The sequence below is a fragment of the Mesoplodon densirostris genome, chromosome 19 (assembly GCF_025265405.1).
Source record: "Mesoplodon densirostris isolate mMesDen1 chromosome 19, mMesDen1 primary haplotype, whole genome shotgun sequence".
NCBI classification, from domain to species: Eukaryota; Metazoa; Chordata; class Mammalia; order Artiodactyla; family Ziphiidae; genus Mesoplodon; species Mesoplodon densirostris.
Window position 1 is genome coordinate 1,872,471 of NC_082679.1, and position 14,520 is coordinate 1,886,990.

General features: G+C 44.7%; 1 protein-coding gene across 1 annotated transcript; it reads left to right on the top strand.

Moving 5' to 3' along the window:
- Positions 1-353: 353 nt before the first annotated feature.
- LOC132480659 (zinc finger protein 211-like) lies at positions 354-1,319 on the top strand. The gene is given in 1 exon segment (XM_060085040.1): positions 354-1,319. A coding segment is annotated over 1 exon segment (966 nt).
- Positions 1,320-14,520: the final 13,201 nt, after the last annotated feature.

Below are 14,520 nucleotides of genomic sequence, written 5' to 3' on the forward strand. Positions count from 1 at the left end.
AGTCCCATGGATTTATTTCTTGGTACGTCACACACATATTTGTGATGGGGCCGCCTCCTTCTTCCAGAATCTACATGAAGTTCATCCATATGTCTGTGCTTTCAGGTTGTTGGCATGGAGCAGAGGTCAAGGAGATAACTTCTGAGCAGAATGTTTTTGTAGAAGTGCCACGAATAAATACTTCAAAGACAGACCTGTCCATCCAGAAGTCCTATCCCTCGGAGAGGTGCTGCCTGGCCGTAGACAGTAGTTTGTGTGTAGCTGAAGACCTGGGAACAATTCCTGGCCAGAAACTGTGTGTGTCAGGTGTGACATTTCACCAGCACAGTGGAGGGAAACTCTTTAGAAGAGACATGGGTAAGGCCTTTATGAGGAGCCACATAGTCCATGCATCCAAGAACTCTTTCACATGCCAGGAGACTGGGAAGGATTTGCCTGGTAGCTCTAGCCTTCTCCAGCACCAGGTCACTCCACAAAAGGACGCCAAGTGTGCAGAGGCCTTTCACAATGGACATAGCCTCTATAAATACTATGTATGTGAGAAAGCCTTCAGCTGCAAACACAACCTGGCTCATCATCCGAGTGTCCACACTGGAAGGAGGCCTTATGAATGCAGTGAATGTGGGAAAACCTTCAGCTTTAAAGGGGTACTTGTTAAGCACCAGAGAATCCACACTGGAGAGAGGCCTTATGAGTGCTGTGTGTGTGGGAAAGGCTTCAGCTGGAAAAGCTCACTCGTTGAGCACCAGAGAGTCCACACCAGAGAATGGCCTTATAAGTGCAGCGAATGTGGGAAAGCCTACAAACACAAAAATTCACTTGTTAAGCACCAAAGAGTCCACACTGGAGAACGGCCTTATAAGTGCAGTGAATGTGGGAAAGCCTTCAGACACAAAAAGTCACTTGTTCACCAGAGAGTCAACACTGGAGAATGGCCTTATAAGTGCAGTGAATGTGGGAAAGGCTTCAGACACAAAAAGTCATTTGTTCAGCACCAGAGAATCCATGTTGGAGAACTGCTTTATAAGTGCTGTGAATGTGGGAAAACCTTTATTTCTAAAGTAAACCTTTTTCGTCACCAGAGAGTCCACACTGGAGAAAGGCCTTATGAATGCAGTGAATGTGGAAAAACCTTCATTTATAAAGATGGTCTTGTTCGGCACTGGAGAGTTCACACTGGAGAAAGGCCTTATGAGTGCAGTGAATGTGGAAAAGCCTTTAGCCGCAAAGACTCGCTTGTTAAGCACTGGAGAGTCCACAATGGAAAATAGCCTTATAAGTGTAGTGAATGTGGGAAAACTTTTGTTTTTAAATATTAATTGATTGGTTGATTGATTTAGCTGTGCTGGGTCTTAGTTGCAGCACCCAGGATCTTTGATCTTTGTTGTGGCATGCAGGACCTTTAGTTGCGGCGTCTTTAGTTGAAGCCCCTGGGAAAACTTTTAAATAGCGACCCACTCACACTTGTTTGGCACCAGTGAATTTATATTGGAGAAAGGCCTTATGAGCGCAGTGAAAGGGGAAGTTCTTTAGCCAAATCTCCAACCTTATTGTACACCAGAGAATTCACACTGGAGCACAGACTTATGAGGGCAGTGAGTGTGGGAAGTGATTTAGTCAAACTGCTCTCGTTTTACACAAGAGAGTTTACACTGGGGAAAGGCCTTGTAAGTGCATTGAATATGGGAAACATTTTAGTCAATACTCAACTGTCATTAAGCACCAGAGTTCACACTGCAGAAAAACCATATGAGTGCACTGTATGTAGAGGATTCTTCAGCCAAAACTCCCAGCTTACTCAACACCGAAAAACTCATGCTACAGAAAGGCATCACCAGTACAGCAAATGTGGAAAATTTTTCTGTCATTGAGTCTGCTCTGACTGAGCACCAGAAACTTAACAGCCCAGATGGATCCTGTGAGCACAGTGAACGTAAGAAAGCTTTCAGCTGAAGGTCCAACCTCATTTGTCACCAGAAAGTTCCTAATGCAGAAAGGCCTTCAAGTGAGATGAGGAGAGCTCCTTAGTTAATACATCATACTGAATAGGCTCTGTGAGGGAGTCATCAACTGGAAGTTGAATGCCATACATCTGAACATCCCTAGTGTGCAGATTGCCTATGAGTACCAGGTTCGTAGGAAGTTTTTAAGGAGCTGTGCTGTACTTCTGACCTGTGCAGGGCCCTTGCCATACTTAATGTCACTGTGAGTTTCTTATCTCTACTAAGTGGCAGATCCCAGTACTGGGAATTAGTCACCTCAGTGTGATCAGGGTAGGTCAGCTTTTGTGCTCTCCTATCCCTTCTAGAAAAGCATGGATACCCTGAGCACTTGGGTTTTGTCATTCTCTTAGTTCCTGTCAACTGCCTATGACAGGACCAAAGCAGCTTTGATCATGGGGATCCAGTCCAGTTTCTCCTGGTGGCTCACAGTGGTTTGCCTTCTTTGATGGCATTCTCTAATACCATGCTAATGGTGGATTTTATTTAGGTCCAAGTTACCCTGTTTGGGAATTACCTGCCTCAGTTTTTCTGCTCTATGCCATAATAAAGTCTATTATTTAAGCCACCTTTCATTTGGGGGTTTGTTCACTGTTAGACTGATGTTGAGAACCAAATTGGACTGTCAGGATGAAGAGGAACAGGTTTTGTGGGTGTTCCAAAGTTTGTATACCTCACTGGGGATAGTATCATGGTGGAGAATAGTTTTCACTAATTTGAATTGTTGTTGAAGGCTTCCTGGGGTAGACTGCAGGGCTCTGTGGGACTAATGTTGTGACCTGGATGTCAGAATTTTTGGTGGGTCCCAAGATCACCCTGTGATGAGGACAGATGTGAGAACCACCAGTGATTTTTGGAGCAGCATGAATGGTTCTCTTTTTCACATGGGATGTCACATCATGCCTCCAGTATTGTTCAAGAGAAGAAGTTCTCTAGGTCCAGCTGGAAAAGAGCCATGTGCCATCATGTCCACGTGTGCTATGATGTCTGCAATGTGGTAGGCTGGTGTTCATGAGTGTTAGATTACAGATATCAGGAGGGAACCATATTTGGTAGAGAAACACTCTGGGAATTAGTAGGATGTGAGAGACTAGCAACAAGAAGGGATGAACCTTTTCTAAAGCTGCATCCACGCATGTTCCCATGACTATGGCTGTTCAGGATAAGGTTTTTGCAGAAATTCTCAGGAGCTACAGAGCTAGTTCTCTCCCCCTGAGCCCCCAGTCTGTGTCAGGCTGAATAATGGAAAGGTTTTAAGATTCTCATAGCATCTGCAAATTGTTTATCTGAAGCCCACTGCTGCACGGCGAAGACAATGGGGAACGAGAGTGGAAATCACGTAGTTCAGGCACGTGAATTGTAGGACCCAGGCAGAGTTCCTGGATACCTTAAGTGGGAACACGTTGTACTGCTCGCCAGCCTGTGTTGCTGCTGTGACGGCAGGAGAGGTGATGGAACAGAGCTGTGGTTGCCACAGTTTTACTGAAAAGAGGTGCAGAAAAGAGGTTCGGAGGTTTACGTGGAACCAATGCCTATTACAGTTTAATTGAGCTGTGTCATTTGTGTGCATTGAAATGAACATACCTAAAATGGACAGCTGGGTAAAGTTTAATACTTCTAAAGCCATGGAATCATCATCATCATAACAAACATCCATCATTCCCATCTCAACTTCTGACATCTCTCCCAGGACTCTCAGGTAGCTAGTATTGATTTACTTTTTTTTTCTTTTTCCCCCCAGCTATGCTGCACAGCTTGCGTGATCTTAATTCCCCAACCAGGGATTATACCTTGGCTGTGGCAGTGAAAGCACAGATTTCCAATCCCTGGACTGCCAGGGAAGTCCTTTGATTTACTTTTTCCCATTCAATTAGGTAGTGTTTTCTAGACTTTTAATACCACTGTGATCTTAATGTTTATTTTTGTCTTTGTTTTCTTTCACGATGCATAATTATATTGAGAATCATCTAATTTGTCTACATGAAGAGACCATTTTTTTAATATCTGAAAAATGTACCGTTTAGATATACCACCATTTGACTGTTTATCCATCTCTCTGTTAAAAGGATGAGATTTTGTGGTTTGTTTCCAGTTTGGCTATCACAAATAAGCTTACTATGAATGTGTACATAAAATTCTTTATATGAACATAGGGATTCTTATTCTAAAGTGAATGACTGTACCCATTTGCTTTCCCATTGGCAGTATGGGAGCATTCCAGTTCCCCTATATTCCTCACCAGAACTAGGTTGGTATGGTCAGTATTTTTAATATTATCTGTTTTAAAAGTGTGGAGATGTATCTCACTGCGGTCTAATTGCATTTCCCTAGTGATTCATGATGTTGAACATTTTTGTGTTCATTTGCTAGGTGTATTCTTTTTAGTAAGTAAGAAGACAGTAAATGTGTTGGAACTTGACTTTTCTTCAGTGAGTTTGCTGGGTGGAATAAATGTTTCTGCTATTCACAACATTACTCACCATGTGTAGTCCTCATTATTAGCATAGTCTCCATTACTTTAAGTCTAGACAGTTAGTAAAAAGAAAAAAACCCCAGCCAACCCTTGACTGTTGGATTTGCCAATTTCCCTGGTATAAATGCTCCAACTCTGGGCAGTTTCAAGCTGTTAATATGAGGTTGTTACCAAACCAGAGTCAGAGCAAGCCAAGTGAAACCTCTGAGCTTCCCACAGTGAGACCATGGGCACTGCTTCCTTTCCTGGTTTCCTGGTTTCCTGGCATGTGTGTTGTTGGTGCCGGGGCTGGGCTCTGTGCACTGTAGTCCTTCTCTCCCAGCAGTCCCATCCCTGCTGCTCTGGGGTCTTGTAAGACAGGGCTCAGGAGTCAGAAACCTTGATGTTTGTGTGAAAGATCCCACCAGCCTTCCCTGCCCGTGGTTGGGTGACTGTCCAGAGGCATGGAACCTTGGTGTCCCAGGCCTTCCACTGTCTTTTGCTGACAGACTTTGGAGCCTGCTTATGCCAGGCTGTTCACATACTGACCTGGTCACTACTTGAGGGGACCACTGGCTTGTTTCTTTTAAGACCTTGCTTTGATGTCCTTATAATTTTAGAATGTGTGATCTCATGGGATGGGGCCCTCTCCCTTTCCCTGTCTTTCCTCTTTGACTGGCCTCCTCAGGCCCAGGTGGTTGCTCACCTTGAGCAATAGGAGGGCCCTGGGTGCCTGACAGGGTGGATGTTTTTCCTGCAGCATCAAGGGAGGCTGAAAGGAACGTGGCCCTCGTGCATGGGGGTGAGGAAATGGTGAGGTATCAGAGCTGGGTTCCCATCACACGAGGCCTGTGTCCTATATCCACCAGTGTGTGGTACCAGCGACAGAGTCCAAGAGTTTCTACTTTTACTTTCCTGTTGATGTTTTTTGTTTTGTTTTATAAGTGTATTTTATTTTATTTATTTTTGGCTGTGTTGGGTCTTCGCCGCTGCGTGCGGGCTTTCTCTAGTTGCGGCGAGTGGGGGCTACTCTTTGTTGCAGTGCGCGGGCTTCTCATTGTGGTGGCTTCTCATTGCAGAGCATGGGCTCTAGGCGTGCGGGCTTCAGTAGTTGTGGCATGTGGGCTCTAGAGCGCAGGCTCAGTAGTTATGGCGCACGGGCTTAGTTGCTCCATGGCATGTGGGATCTTCCTGGACCAAGGATCGAACCCAGGTCCCCTGCATTGACAGGCGGGTTCTCAACCACTGCGCCACCAGGGAAGCCGGCTGTTGATGCTTTGACTCTTCACTTCTGGCCCTGGTTCTCACCCATTCCCTTCCACTGCTCCCTTTGCAGTGCTGTCAATGTTGACGTGCACTTAAAGTGTTGGGATATGCGCACGTGTCCTTAAATACTCCTTGTAGCCCAGCTGCTGTGATGCATTGAGACATTCTGGGTCTGGACACAGCCTTCTACTCATTGCTCACCAGTCACCAGTAGCCAGGTTTTGTTGAAAGGTAAGTTGAAGACCCTTCCTCGTGTTCTTTCCCATCGTCTGTGCTCTGCCGTCACATGAGCTTCCCAGGCTCAGCTCTGCACAGCAGGCCTTCCTCACACAGGCTGTGGCCCCACACATCTCAGCAATCTTAAGGACTTAACTGCTGGGTGTGTCTGAGACATATTTCTGCTGGGGCCACGTTTATTGGCATGTCTCTCCTTCCAGGTTGTCAACACGGAGCCCAGGATGAGGAGGCACTTTCAGAGCAAGGTGATGCAGTTATAGAGTCACAGGTCAAGACTCCAAAGCCAGGTCCATCCATCCAGAAGTCTCATACTTTTTTTTTTTAAATTTATTTATTTATCTTTTTATTTTTGGCTGCATTGGGTATTAGTTGCTGCGCACGGGCTGTCTCTAGTTGCAGCACTCAGGGGCTGCTCTTCATTGTGGTGGCTTCTCTTGTTGTGGAGCACTGGCTCTAGGCACATGGGCTTCATTAGTTGTGGCATCCGGGCTCAGTAGCTGTGGCTCGCGGGCTCTAGAGCACCTGCTCAGCAGTCGTGGCATGGGCTTAGTGGCTCTGCGGCATGTGGGATCTTCCCGGACCAGGGCTCGAACCCGTGTCCCCTGCATTGGTAGGCAGATTCTGAACCACTGCGCCTCCAGGGAAGTCCCAGAAGTCTCATTCTTAATGTGATGTGTGGCCCACTCTTGAAAGACATTTTGCGCCTGGCTGAGTATGATGGGACACACCCTGAGCAAGAAGTGTACATGTGTGTGGTGAGCCTTTCCCAGCACCAAAAGGAACAGAGTAGGAGGAAACTCCCCAGATGGGATGAAGGGAGGACTTCACTGGTGAAGAACTGCAGCTTTCCCGTGGCAGAAAGGACCTTGACATGCTGCATGGGAGGGAAGGGCTTTCCGGCCAGTTCAGGCCTTCTCCAGAGCCAGGCCCCTCACACGAGGGAAGCCACACAGCGACATGGAGGGCAGGGAGACCTTTGAAAGTGGATAGAATGATGACAAGTGCAGTGAATGTGGGAAAACCTTTAGCCGTGAACACATACTTGCTGAGCACCAGAAAAACCATTGCAGCAAAAGTGGGAAGACTTTCATCAGACCGTTCCATGTGGTTCAGTACCAGAAAGTCCACACTGAAACGAGGCTATATGAGCACCTTGGATGTGGAGGGTTCTTTACACAAAGATCTGGCCTCATTGAACACCAGAGAGCTCACACTAGGCCAATGCCTTATGAGTGCAGCCAGTGTGGGAAGTGTGTTAAAAGACCACTTCACGCTCGTTGTTCATCAGAGAGTTTGCATGGGAGAAAAGCCATATAAATGCAGTGGATGTGGGAAAAGTCTGGTCTGATTTAACACTGGGAAGTACTGCTATGCAGGTGTTCAAAATTTTTTTAAATTGTGATAAAATGCTTGTAACATAGCATTTACAGTCTTAACCATGTTTAACTGTAAGTTCATAGGTAATAATACATTCACCTTTTGTGCAGACAAATATTCAGAAGCCTTTTCATCTTATAAAACTGAAACTAAACCCATTAGACAACAGCTCCTCATCCCCCCTCTCTTATCCCCTGACAACAACTATTCTACTTTCTATGAATTTGTCCACTCTGGGTACCTTATATAAGAGTCATAAAGTTTTTCTCCTCTTGTGACGGGCTTATTTCACTGAAGACAGTGTCCTCAAGTTTCATCTGTGTCCTAGCATGTGTCAGAATTTCCGTTCTTTTTGAGTGAGTAGTACTCCATTTTATGTATATGCTACTTTTTCTGTATCCCTTCATCAGTGGGCTCTTGGGTTGCTTTCACTATTTGGCTATTGCGTATAATGCTGTTGTAAGCACGATCGCACAAATACTTCTTTGAGGCCCTGGTTTCTGTCCTTTTTAGGTATGTCTCCAGATGGAGAATTGTTGGATCATTATTTCAATATGTAAATTTCTTGAGGAACTGAGGGGCTGTTTTCCACAGTAGCTGTACCATTTTACACCGGTACAGCTTGAAGCTTATATCATGTAAGGTGCAGGTGCAACTTCATTCTTCTATGTATGGTTATCTAGTTTTTTCAACACCACCTGCTGAAAAAACTCATTTCTCTTTGAATGGTCTCTGCACCCTTTTAAAACACCTGAGCATGTATGTGAGGGTTTGTTTCTGTGCTCTTTTAGTCCATTCTCCTATATGTGTGTGTATGTCAGTAACACAGCATTTTGATATATACTTAAGTTTTTGAAAGTGGTTTGACTCAGTTTTGAAGCCCTGGCAGGAGAAGGACTGTCCATTCCCCTTCTAGAGCAGCTGATGAAGCCCACAACCCCAACCACTTTCCTTATCAGGCTCTCATTCTCTGGACTACCAGACACCAAGGTGTCAGACATTTAGTGATAGCCCCTGTGTTCTGGAACCCATACAATTATTCAAAATAGCCAATCCACAGAAAGCTCATGAAACCTAGCTGATCCCACCACTCTTGCCACATACAAACTGCCCACCACAGCTCCAGCTTTCTGTTAATCCTGTCCCTGGGCTCAGCCCTCTTTGTTGCCCTGTCTAACGTCTTTCTCTCATTCCGAGCTGTAAATAACAGTTCTGTCTTTCATGTATCCTAGTGTCATTGTGCTGTGTGTTCCACCATCAAGAACCTTTTGATCTTACAGAACAACTCCACACCCAGCAGAGTATTAGGAGTACGGCGGATGTTGGACAGTCTTCAGCCACTAGTCTGTCTCCATTCAGCACCAGGAAGCTCACACTGGAGAAAGACCTTACACGTGCAGCCACTGTGCTCTTGGCTTTTCAACATAATAACAGATGAAAGCTCTGGAGATAAGCCCCTGTGAGGGAGATATCCCCCAGCAACTGCATGTCGTACATCCAGACATCCTCACTAGGGAGGTTCACGGTAAGGGCCAGGTTTGTGGGAAACTGGAGAACTCTTGCAGTTTCAGACCTGCCTGGGGCCGTCCTTGGAGTTCCGTCACTGCCCATGTGTATTGTAGAAGCCACTCTCCTGGTATTAGCTGGCAGGGAGTATGGTCACTATAGTTAGTAATACTGTATTGCGTGTTTAAAACTTGCTAAGAGTAAATCATCAAAGTTCTCAACACAAAAAACTTACTATGAGGAAAACGTGAAGTAGACCTATTGTGATCATTTTGCAATATAAACCAATACTGAATCATTATGTTATACATCTGAAACTAATGAATGTTATATGTTAATTATATCTCAGTTGTTTTTAGAAAGCAGGGAGAACAGATTGCTATAGTCTCTTGCTTTTTCTGGAGTATTCGCCAGCCATTTGAGCCCTTTGGTGAAACCTCATGCCCACCCCTTTGATTTGTTCAGGTGTGGACATCACCCACTTTGGACAGAGGACTGCATCTGCTGCTGGCCGGCAGCTTACAGAGGTTTCCCGTGCTTCAGGGTCATTATTGACTGTCTTACGACATTCTTGACAGATTTTTTCGAGCCTCCGTTTTACCCACCCTAGGAAATGCTGGCTCACCTTGCTGGCTTTTGTGGTAAAGTTATTATCGGGTGTTTTTCTTTGTTTTTTTCTTCTTTATTGAAGTACAGTTGATTTGCAGTGTTGTGTTTATTACAGGTATACAGCAAAGTGATTCAGATATATGTATATTTTTTTCAAATATTTTTTTCTATATGGTTTATCATAGGATTTTTTTAAAAAATAAATAAATTTATTTATTTATGTCTGTGTTGGGTCTTCATTGCTGCGCGCGGACTTTCTCTAGTTGCGGCAAGCGGGGACTACTCTTCATTGCGGTGCACGGGCTTCTCTTGTTGCGGAGCACAGGCTCTAGGCGTGCAGGCTTCAGTAGTTGTGGCACATGGGCTCAGGAGTTGCGGCACACAGGCTTAGTTGCTCCGTGGCGTGGCCTGTGGGATCTTCCTGGACCAGGGCTCGAACCCGTGTCCCCTGCATTGGTAGGCGGATTCTTAACCACTGTACTACCAGGGAAGCCCTATCATAGGATATTGAATATAGTTCCCTGTGCTATACAGTAGGACCTTGTTGTTTATCCATTCTGTATATAAAAGCTTACATCTGCTAACCCCAGCCTCCCACTCCATCCCTCCCCTAGGTCTTATTGTTTAAGCCACCTTTACTCTTGGGTTTCTGTTCACTGTATACTGTATGGTTTGAGAACAGAATTGGGCTCTGCCAGAATACAAAGTACGGAGTTCTGGGGCTCTCGGCTTTGTGTGCTTCAAAGGAAATAGCAGGAGGACAAAGCACAACTCTAAGTGTAGATTTGGCCTCATTGCATTGCTGCTTGAGGCCTCCTAGGAAAGTCTGAAGGACCCCTGCACCAAGGTCTCCTGCCCTGGATGTGAAGATTATTTGTGGTTCCTCAGTCACTTGGGGCAGTTGGTTTGCAAACAATAGTGTATTTGACAGTACCGTGAACTTCGTGGATGTTCCATGGCATTATTGAGAGATAGCTTTCTCCTGATACCCACCTAGGAGCTGTGTGTCCTGAGGAAGAAAAATCATGTAGGTTTATGTCCATGGACATAAAACTTAACAAGGCCCAGGCTGGGAACCATATTGTGTACAGAAATGGTGACTGGATTAATAGGGACTGGACTGGTGGAGACTGCCCCAAAGTAGAGTGGATAAGCCACTTCCAAAGGGGCATCTGTGAATACCTGAGTAACTGGCCAGGTGGAAAGAGAGTGTACAGAACTCATGACCTACAGCCCAGTCCCCGTAGCCAGTTTATTGGCAGAGCAGCAGAGCCAGAGGTTTTATGGATCCCTGTAGCCTCTCTGGGCTGTTTTCCTCAAACCATAACGGCAAGGCAGGAACGTCATGAGGGAGTAAAGGGAGATTCTCTCCTTCAGGGCCGGGTCTGTTGTGTCCTAGCCACCATTCTCGGTGACACGAGTGGGCATATTTCCATTATTCTCCCGTTTTGTAGACAAGGAATCAGAGTTGACTCATGTAAGATGTGGGGAGAGGGTCCTGATGATCAGTACGGCTTTGTCAGTTGTTTGATATTCTAGAAGGAATAGCATTGTAACACTTGATGGGAAAAAGTTTTCCCCAAACAGCTTCATTGAGGGATTATTGATGTAGATTAACTGCATTTATATAAAGTGTCCAACATGACATATTTTCACATATGTATAGACATTGAACCCATCATCAGAGTTGTCATAATGAATATGCCCGTTGCCTCAGTAAGGTTTCAGTGCCCTTCTCTTTTCTTTTCCTTGCATCCCCACCCAACTTGCCATCTATATATAGCCATTAACTCTAAACTCATAAGAAGCCATAAACAAATGTTGGACCATTGAAAAGGTTGCAAACTTCTGAGCTAACAATCAATTGAACTTAATATTTATACAAGAAATGTGGACCTTATGCATGCATATGAGGGAGAGCCGTAGTTGTCCGGCAGTGTCCTAGAGCAAAGCTTGAGCTGCATTTATCTTTTATGGAGCCAGGAATGGAGGAATTTCACAAGTGTGTGTGGAAGGATTTCTGGACTTTCAGCAGTGTTAGTGTGGTCACTCCTGTTGACCAGCTGACTTTGGAGCTGGGGCATGGAACTGAGGTAGTTGCTGTTTGACTGTTGCTTAGGAGCCTGGAGCTGTCACTGATTGGCTGTCTTTCAGGACTCGGGTTGGGGAGCGGTAGTCTATCACCGATTGGTTAAATTTCAAAAGCTTGTCCCTATCAATGATTTGCTAACTTCCAGAAGCTTAGTTTCTCTGTTGAGGCTGTCGTTGACCCCGCTGATTTTGAGGACACATGTATTCATCGAAAGTTATCTCTTAGAAACGATGATTATTTGTTCATGACTTCGGACTGTGGCCAAGGAACACCCTTTTCCCTTTCCTGACTATGTAAAGTAAGCCCTTTATTTATTAGTATCTGTTTTTAGTCTTCCCTCAGCCAAACCATAAAGCATTGTCCAAATTAACTGCCGGCGTTTTGGAAATCATTGCAAAAAGTGGGATGTAGGATGTTTATGTCGTGCTGACGAAGTCAAAGGACTCTGGACAAAATTGTGAAATACAGGACTTGTGCTGTATACCTGAAACAGCTGACAACCCTATTCCCAATATGTCCCATGCACCTACTGTTGTGGTTGAAACTCCTTAGGTGCTTGTGGTACATTTGTTAGGCCAGTGAATACACACCACAGCACAGCTTCTTTATTCATTTTTACCTTTCTGGCAAGTCTAAACATTGTCTTCACCTCTCCTGCTAAGCAGTTAAGTACCCGTGTTTTCAAGTATGAAAAAGAATCACATTTTGGAGATCTACATGCTTCATTTGGGAACTGTATTACCCAGAAGTCACTTCAGTCTGCAGGTGCAGTGACTGAGCCAGTGAAGGCTTAGCAAAGTACTCTTAAGATGCAGTGCACACCAGGTGAGTGGAACTTCCTGCATCCTTTAGGGGTGGCATTGTTATGGGCTCTGGCTTTTTCCCACCTGTATGGGCTTCTAGAGCACTGGGTCCATGCAGAGGTGACCAAGAGGAAAAGCACAAGAAGAGACGTTACAGAGGCGCCTCTGAGGCCCAGCTGAACCAGGCCCTGCAAGCCATGATACCCTTGTTTCTGAAACTGAACAGGACCCTGCAGGGCCCTCCTGGGTACAAAAGTCTGTCCCCCTTGTTTCTTTTTTTTTTTAAATATTTATTTATTTATTTGGTTGTGTCAGGTCTTAGTTGTGGTGGGTGAACTCCTTAGTTGTGGCATGTGAACTCTTAATTGAGGCCGGCATGTGGGATTTAGTTCCCTGGCCAGGGATCGAACCCAGGCCCACCTGCGTTGGGAGCACAGAGTCTTAACCACTGTGCCACCAGGGAAGTCCCCCTTGTTTCCTGTACATAGAGAAAGACTTTAGTTTCCTAGGCCTTCCCTGAGTTCCAAAGAGCAGATTCAAGTAGTTACTAATTAGAGAGGTGAGAGTGCAGAAAGAAAGGAAAAGCAGTCAAAAACAGTAATGACAGTTGGAACAATAGTTCAGTGATAAAACACTCACAGGAATTCTAGTTCTTTCTGAAAGGTTATAGATAACAATCTGATGTATATCCTTGAGTTGTTTTGCAGAAACAAGACCTCCAGCCAGGTGGAGGATGGTGACTACATGATGACAACAAGCACATAGGCCTGAGACTGGTTGGAACCAGAAAGTTGATGAAGATTCCTGAAAATCACCCTGTGACCTTACCAGCAACCAATCAGAAGAAAGTAGGTGAGCAGACCCAGGTTCAGTTTGATAACAGACACTAGGCATTTTTAAAACTTCTGCTAACTACAACCTGCAGTTTCAACATTCCCCCCCTTGTAACTATATAGCCATTTCTGACCCTAACCAATCCTTGCTCTATAAGCACCCTTACTTCTTGACAGCTCCAATTATAATTCTTGACAAACAACTTATGGAATTAACTGTGGCCTTCCATTTTTTGCCTTTATAGGCTTCCTCCATTTTGTAGTTCAGGTAACAATTCAAGTGCTTCTCGTACCTACGTCTCCTGGGCGTCCTAACAAGCCCTAAATAAATGCCTGTTTAGTTCAATCAGGTCTTCATTTCTGAAATTTTGGCTAACACTCAAAACACATAAATGTATTCTGTAATTGTTGTGTTGTCATTAATTCTTACTGTCCATCTCCTTTGACCTGAAGGTCAGACTCATGAGGGCAGGCATCTTTGTCTCTTGATCTTGATGCAGCCAAAGTAGTGCCTGGAATGGGGTCGGCACTTAATGAGTGTTTCTTAAGGAGGGAGTAAATATGATGCTACAGATGCCCTGTTTGTTTTCAGCATTTTGGCAAAGCCGCCTGCTCTCTTTACATAGCCCTTCCAGCTGTATTTGAATAAAAACATTTTAAATAAATAAATAGTAGATCACATGTTACAAAGCTATAACCACAGATTAGCCAAGTTTCCTGTTTAACTACGTGCTGTGCTTCATCCCCTAATTTCTCAGACTTCAGTGTCTCTAGAAACTGCACTGAGAGCCTAACCTTGTTCACATGGCCAAGGGCTGTTTTGGCCACTAACTTTGAATAATTAAATAATGATGGATTTCAGCAATTTGCAAATTTCACAAATATTTTTCTGAGATGATATCAACTCTGCATGCATTGTTAGTGCAGTTGTTGGTGAAAAAATTATATTGTACCCAGCAAGGAAAGAGGATCATGTAAACCAATCCTTTATCTCAGGGTTCAAATGCCCCCTTTGTAAATAAACTATGACTGGGACCGTAGAGTCACTGTCCAGGGAGAAAACGGCATGCGGTAAGTCACTCTTCTTTTGAGATAGGTAGATCTTAGATTCTAGAAAAGAACTGAATACATATCTAAATGTGGAGTAAGAAATATGTGTCCACCCCTGAATGGGACACCGTCACTGGCTTTACGTTTCTTCTGAGGGAACCAGAGACACAGCACATGGTCCACCTGCTTCTGGCCACCCCACATCCCTCTGTCTTCCCCACCATGGCCCTGTCTGGAGTCTTTGCTCTCTTGACCCTGACCTAACACACTGAGACTCATAAATTGAGTCTAAAGC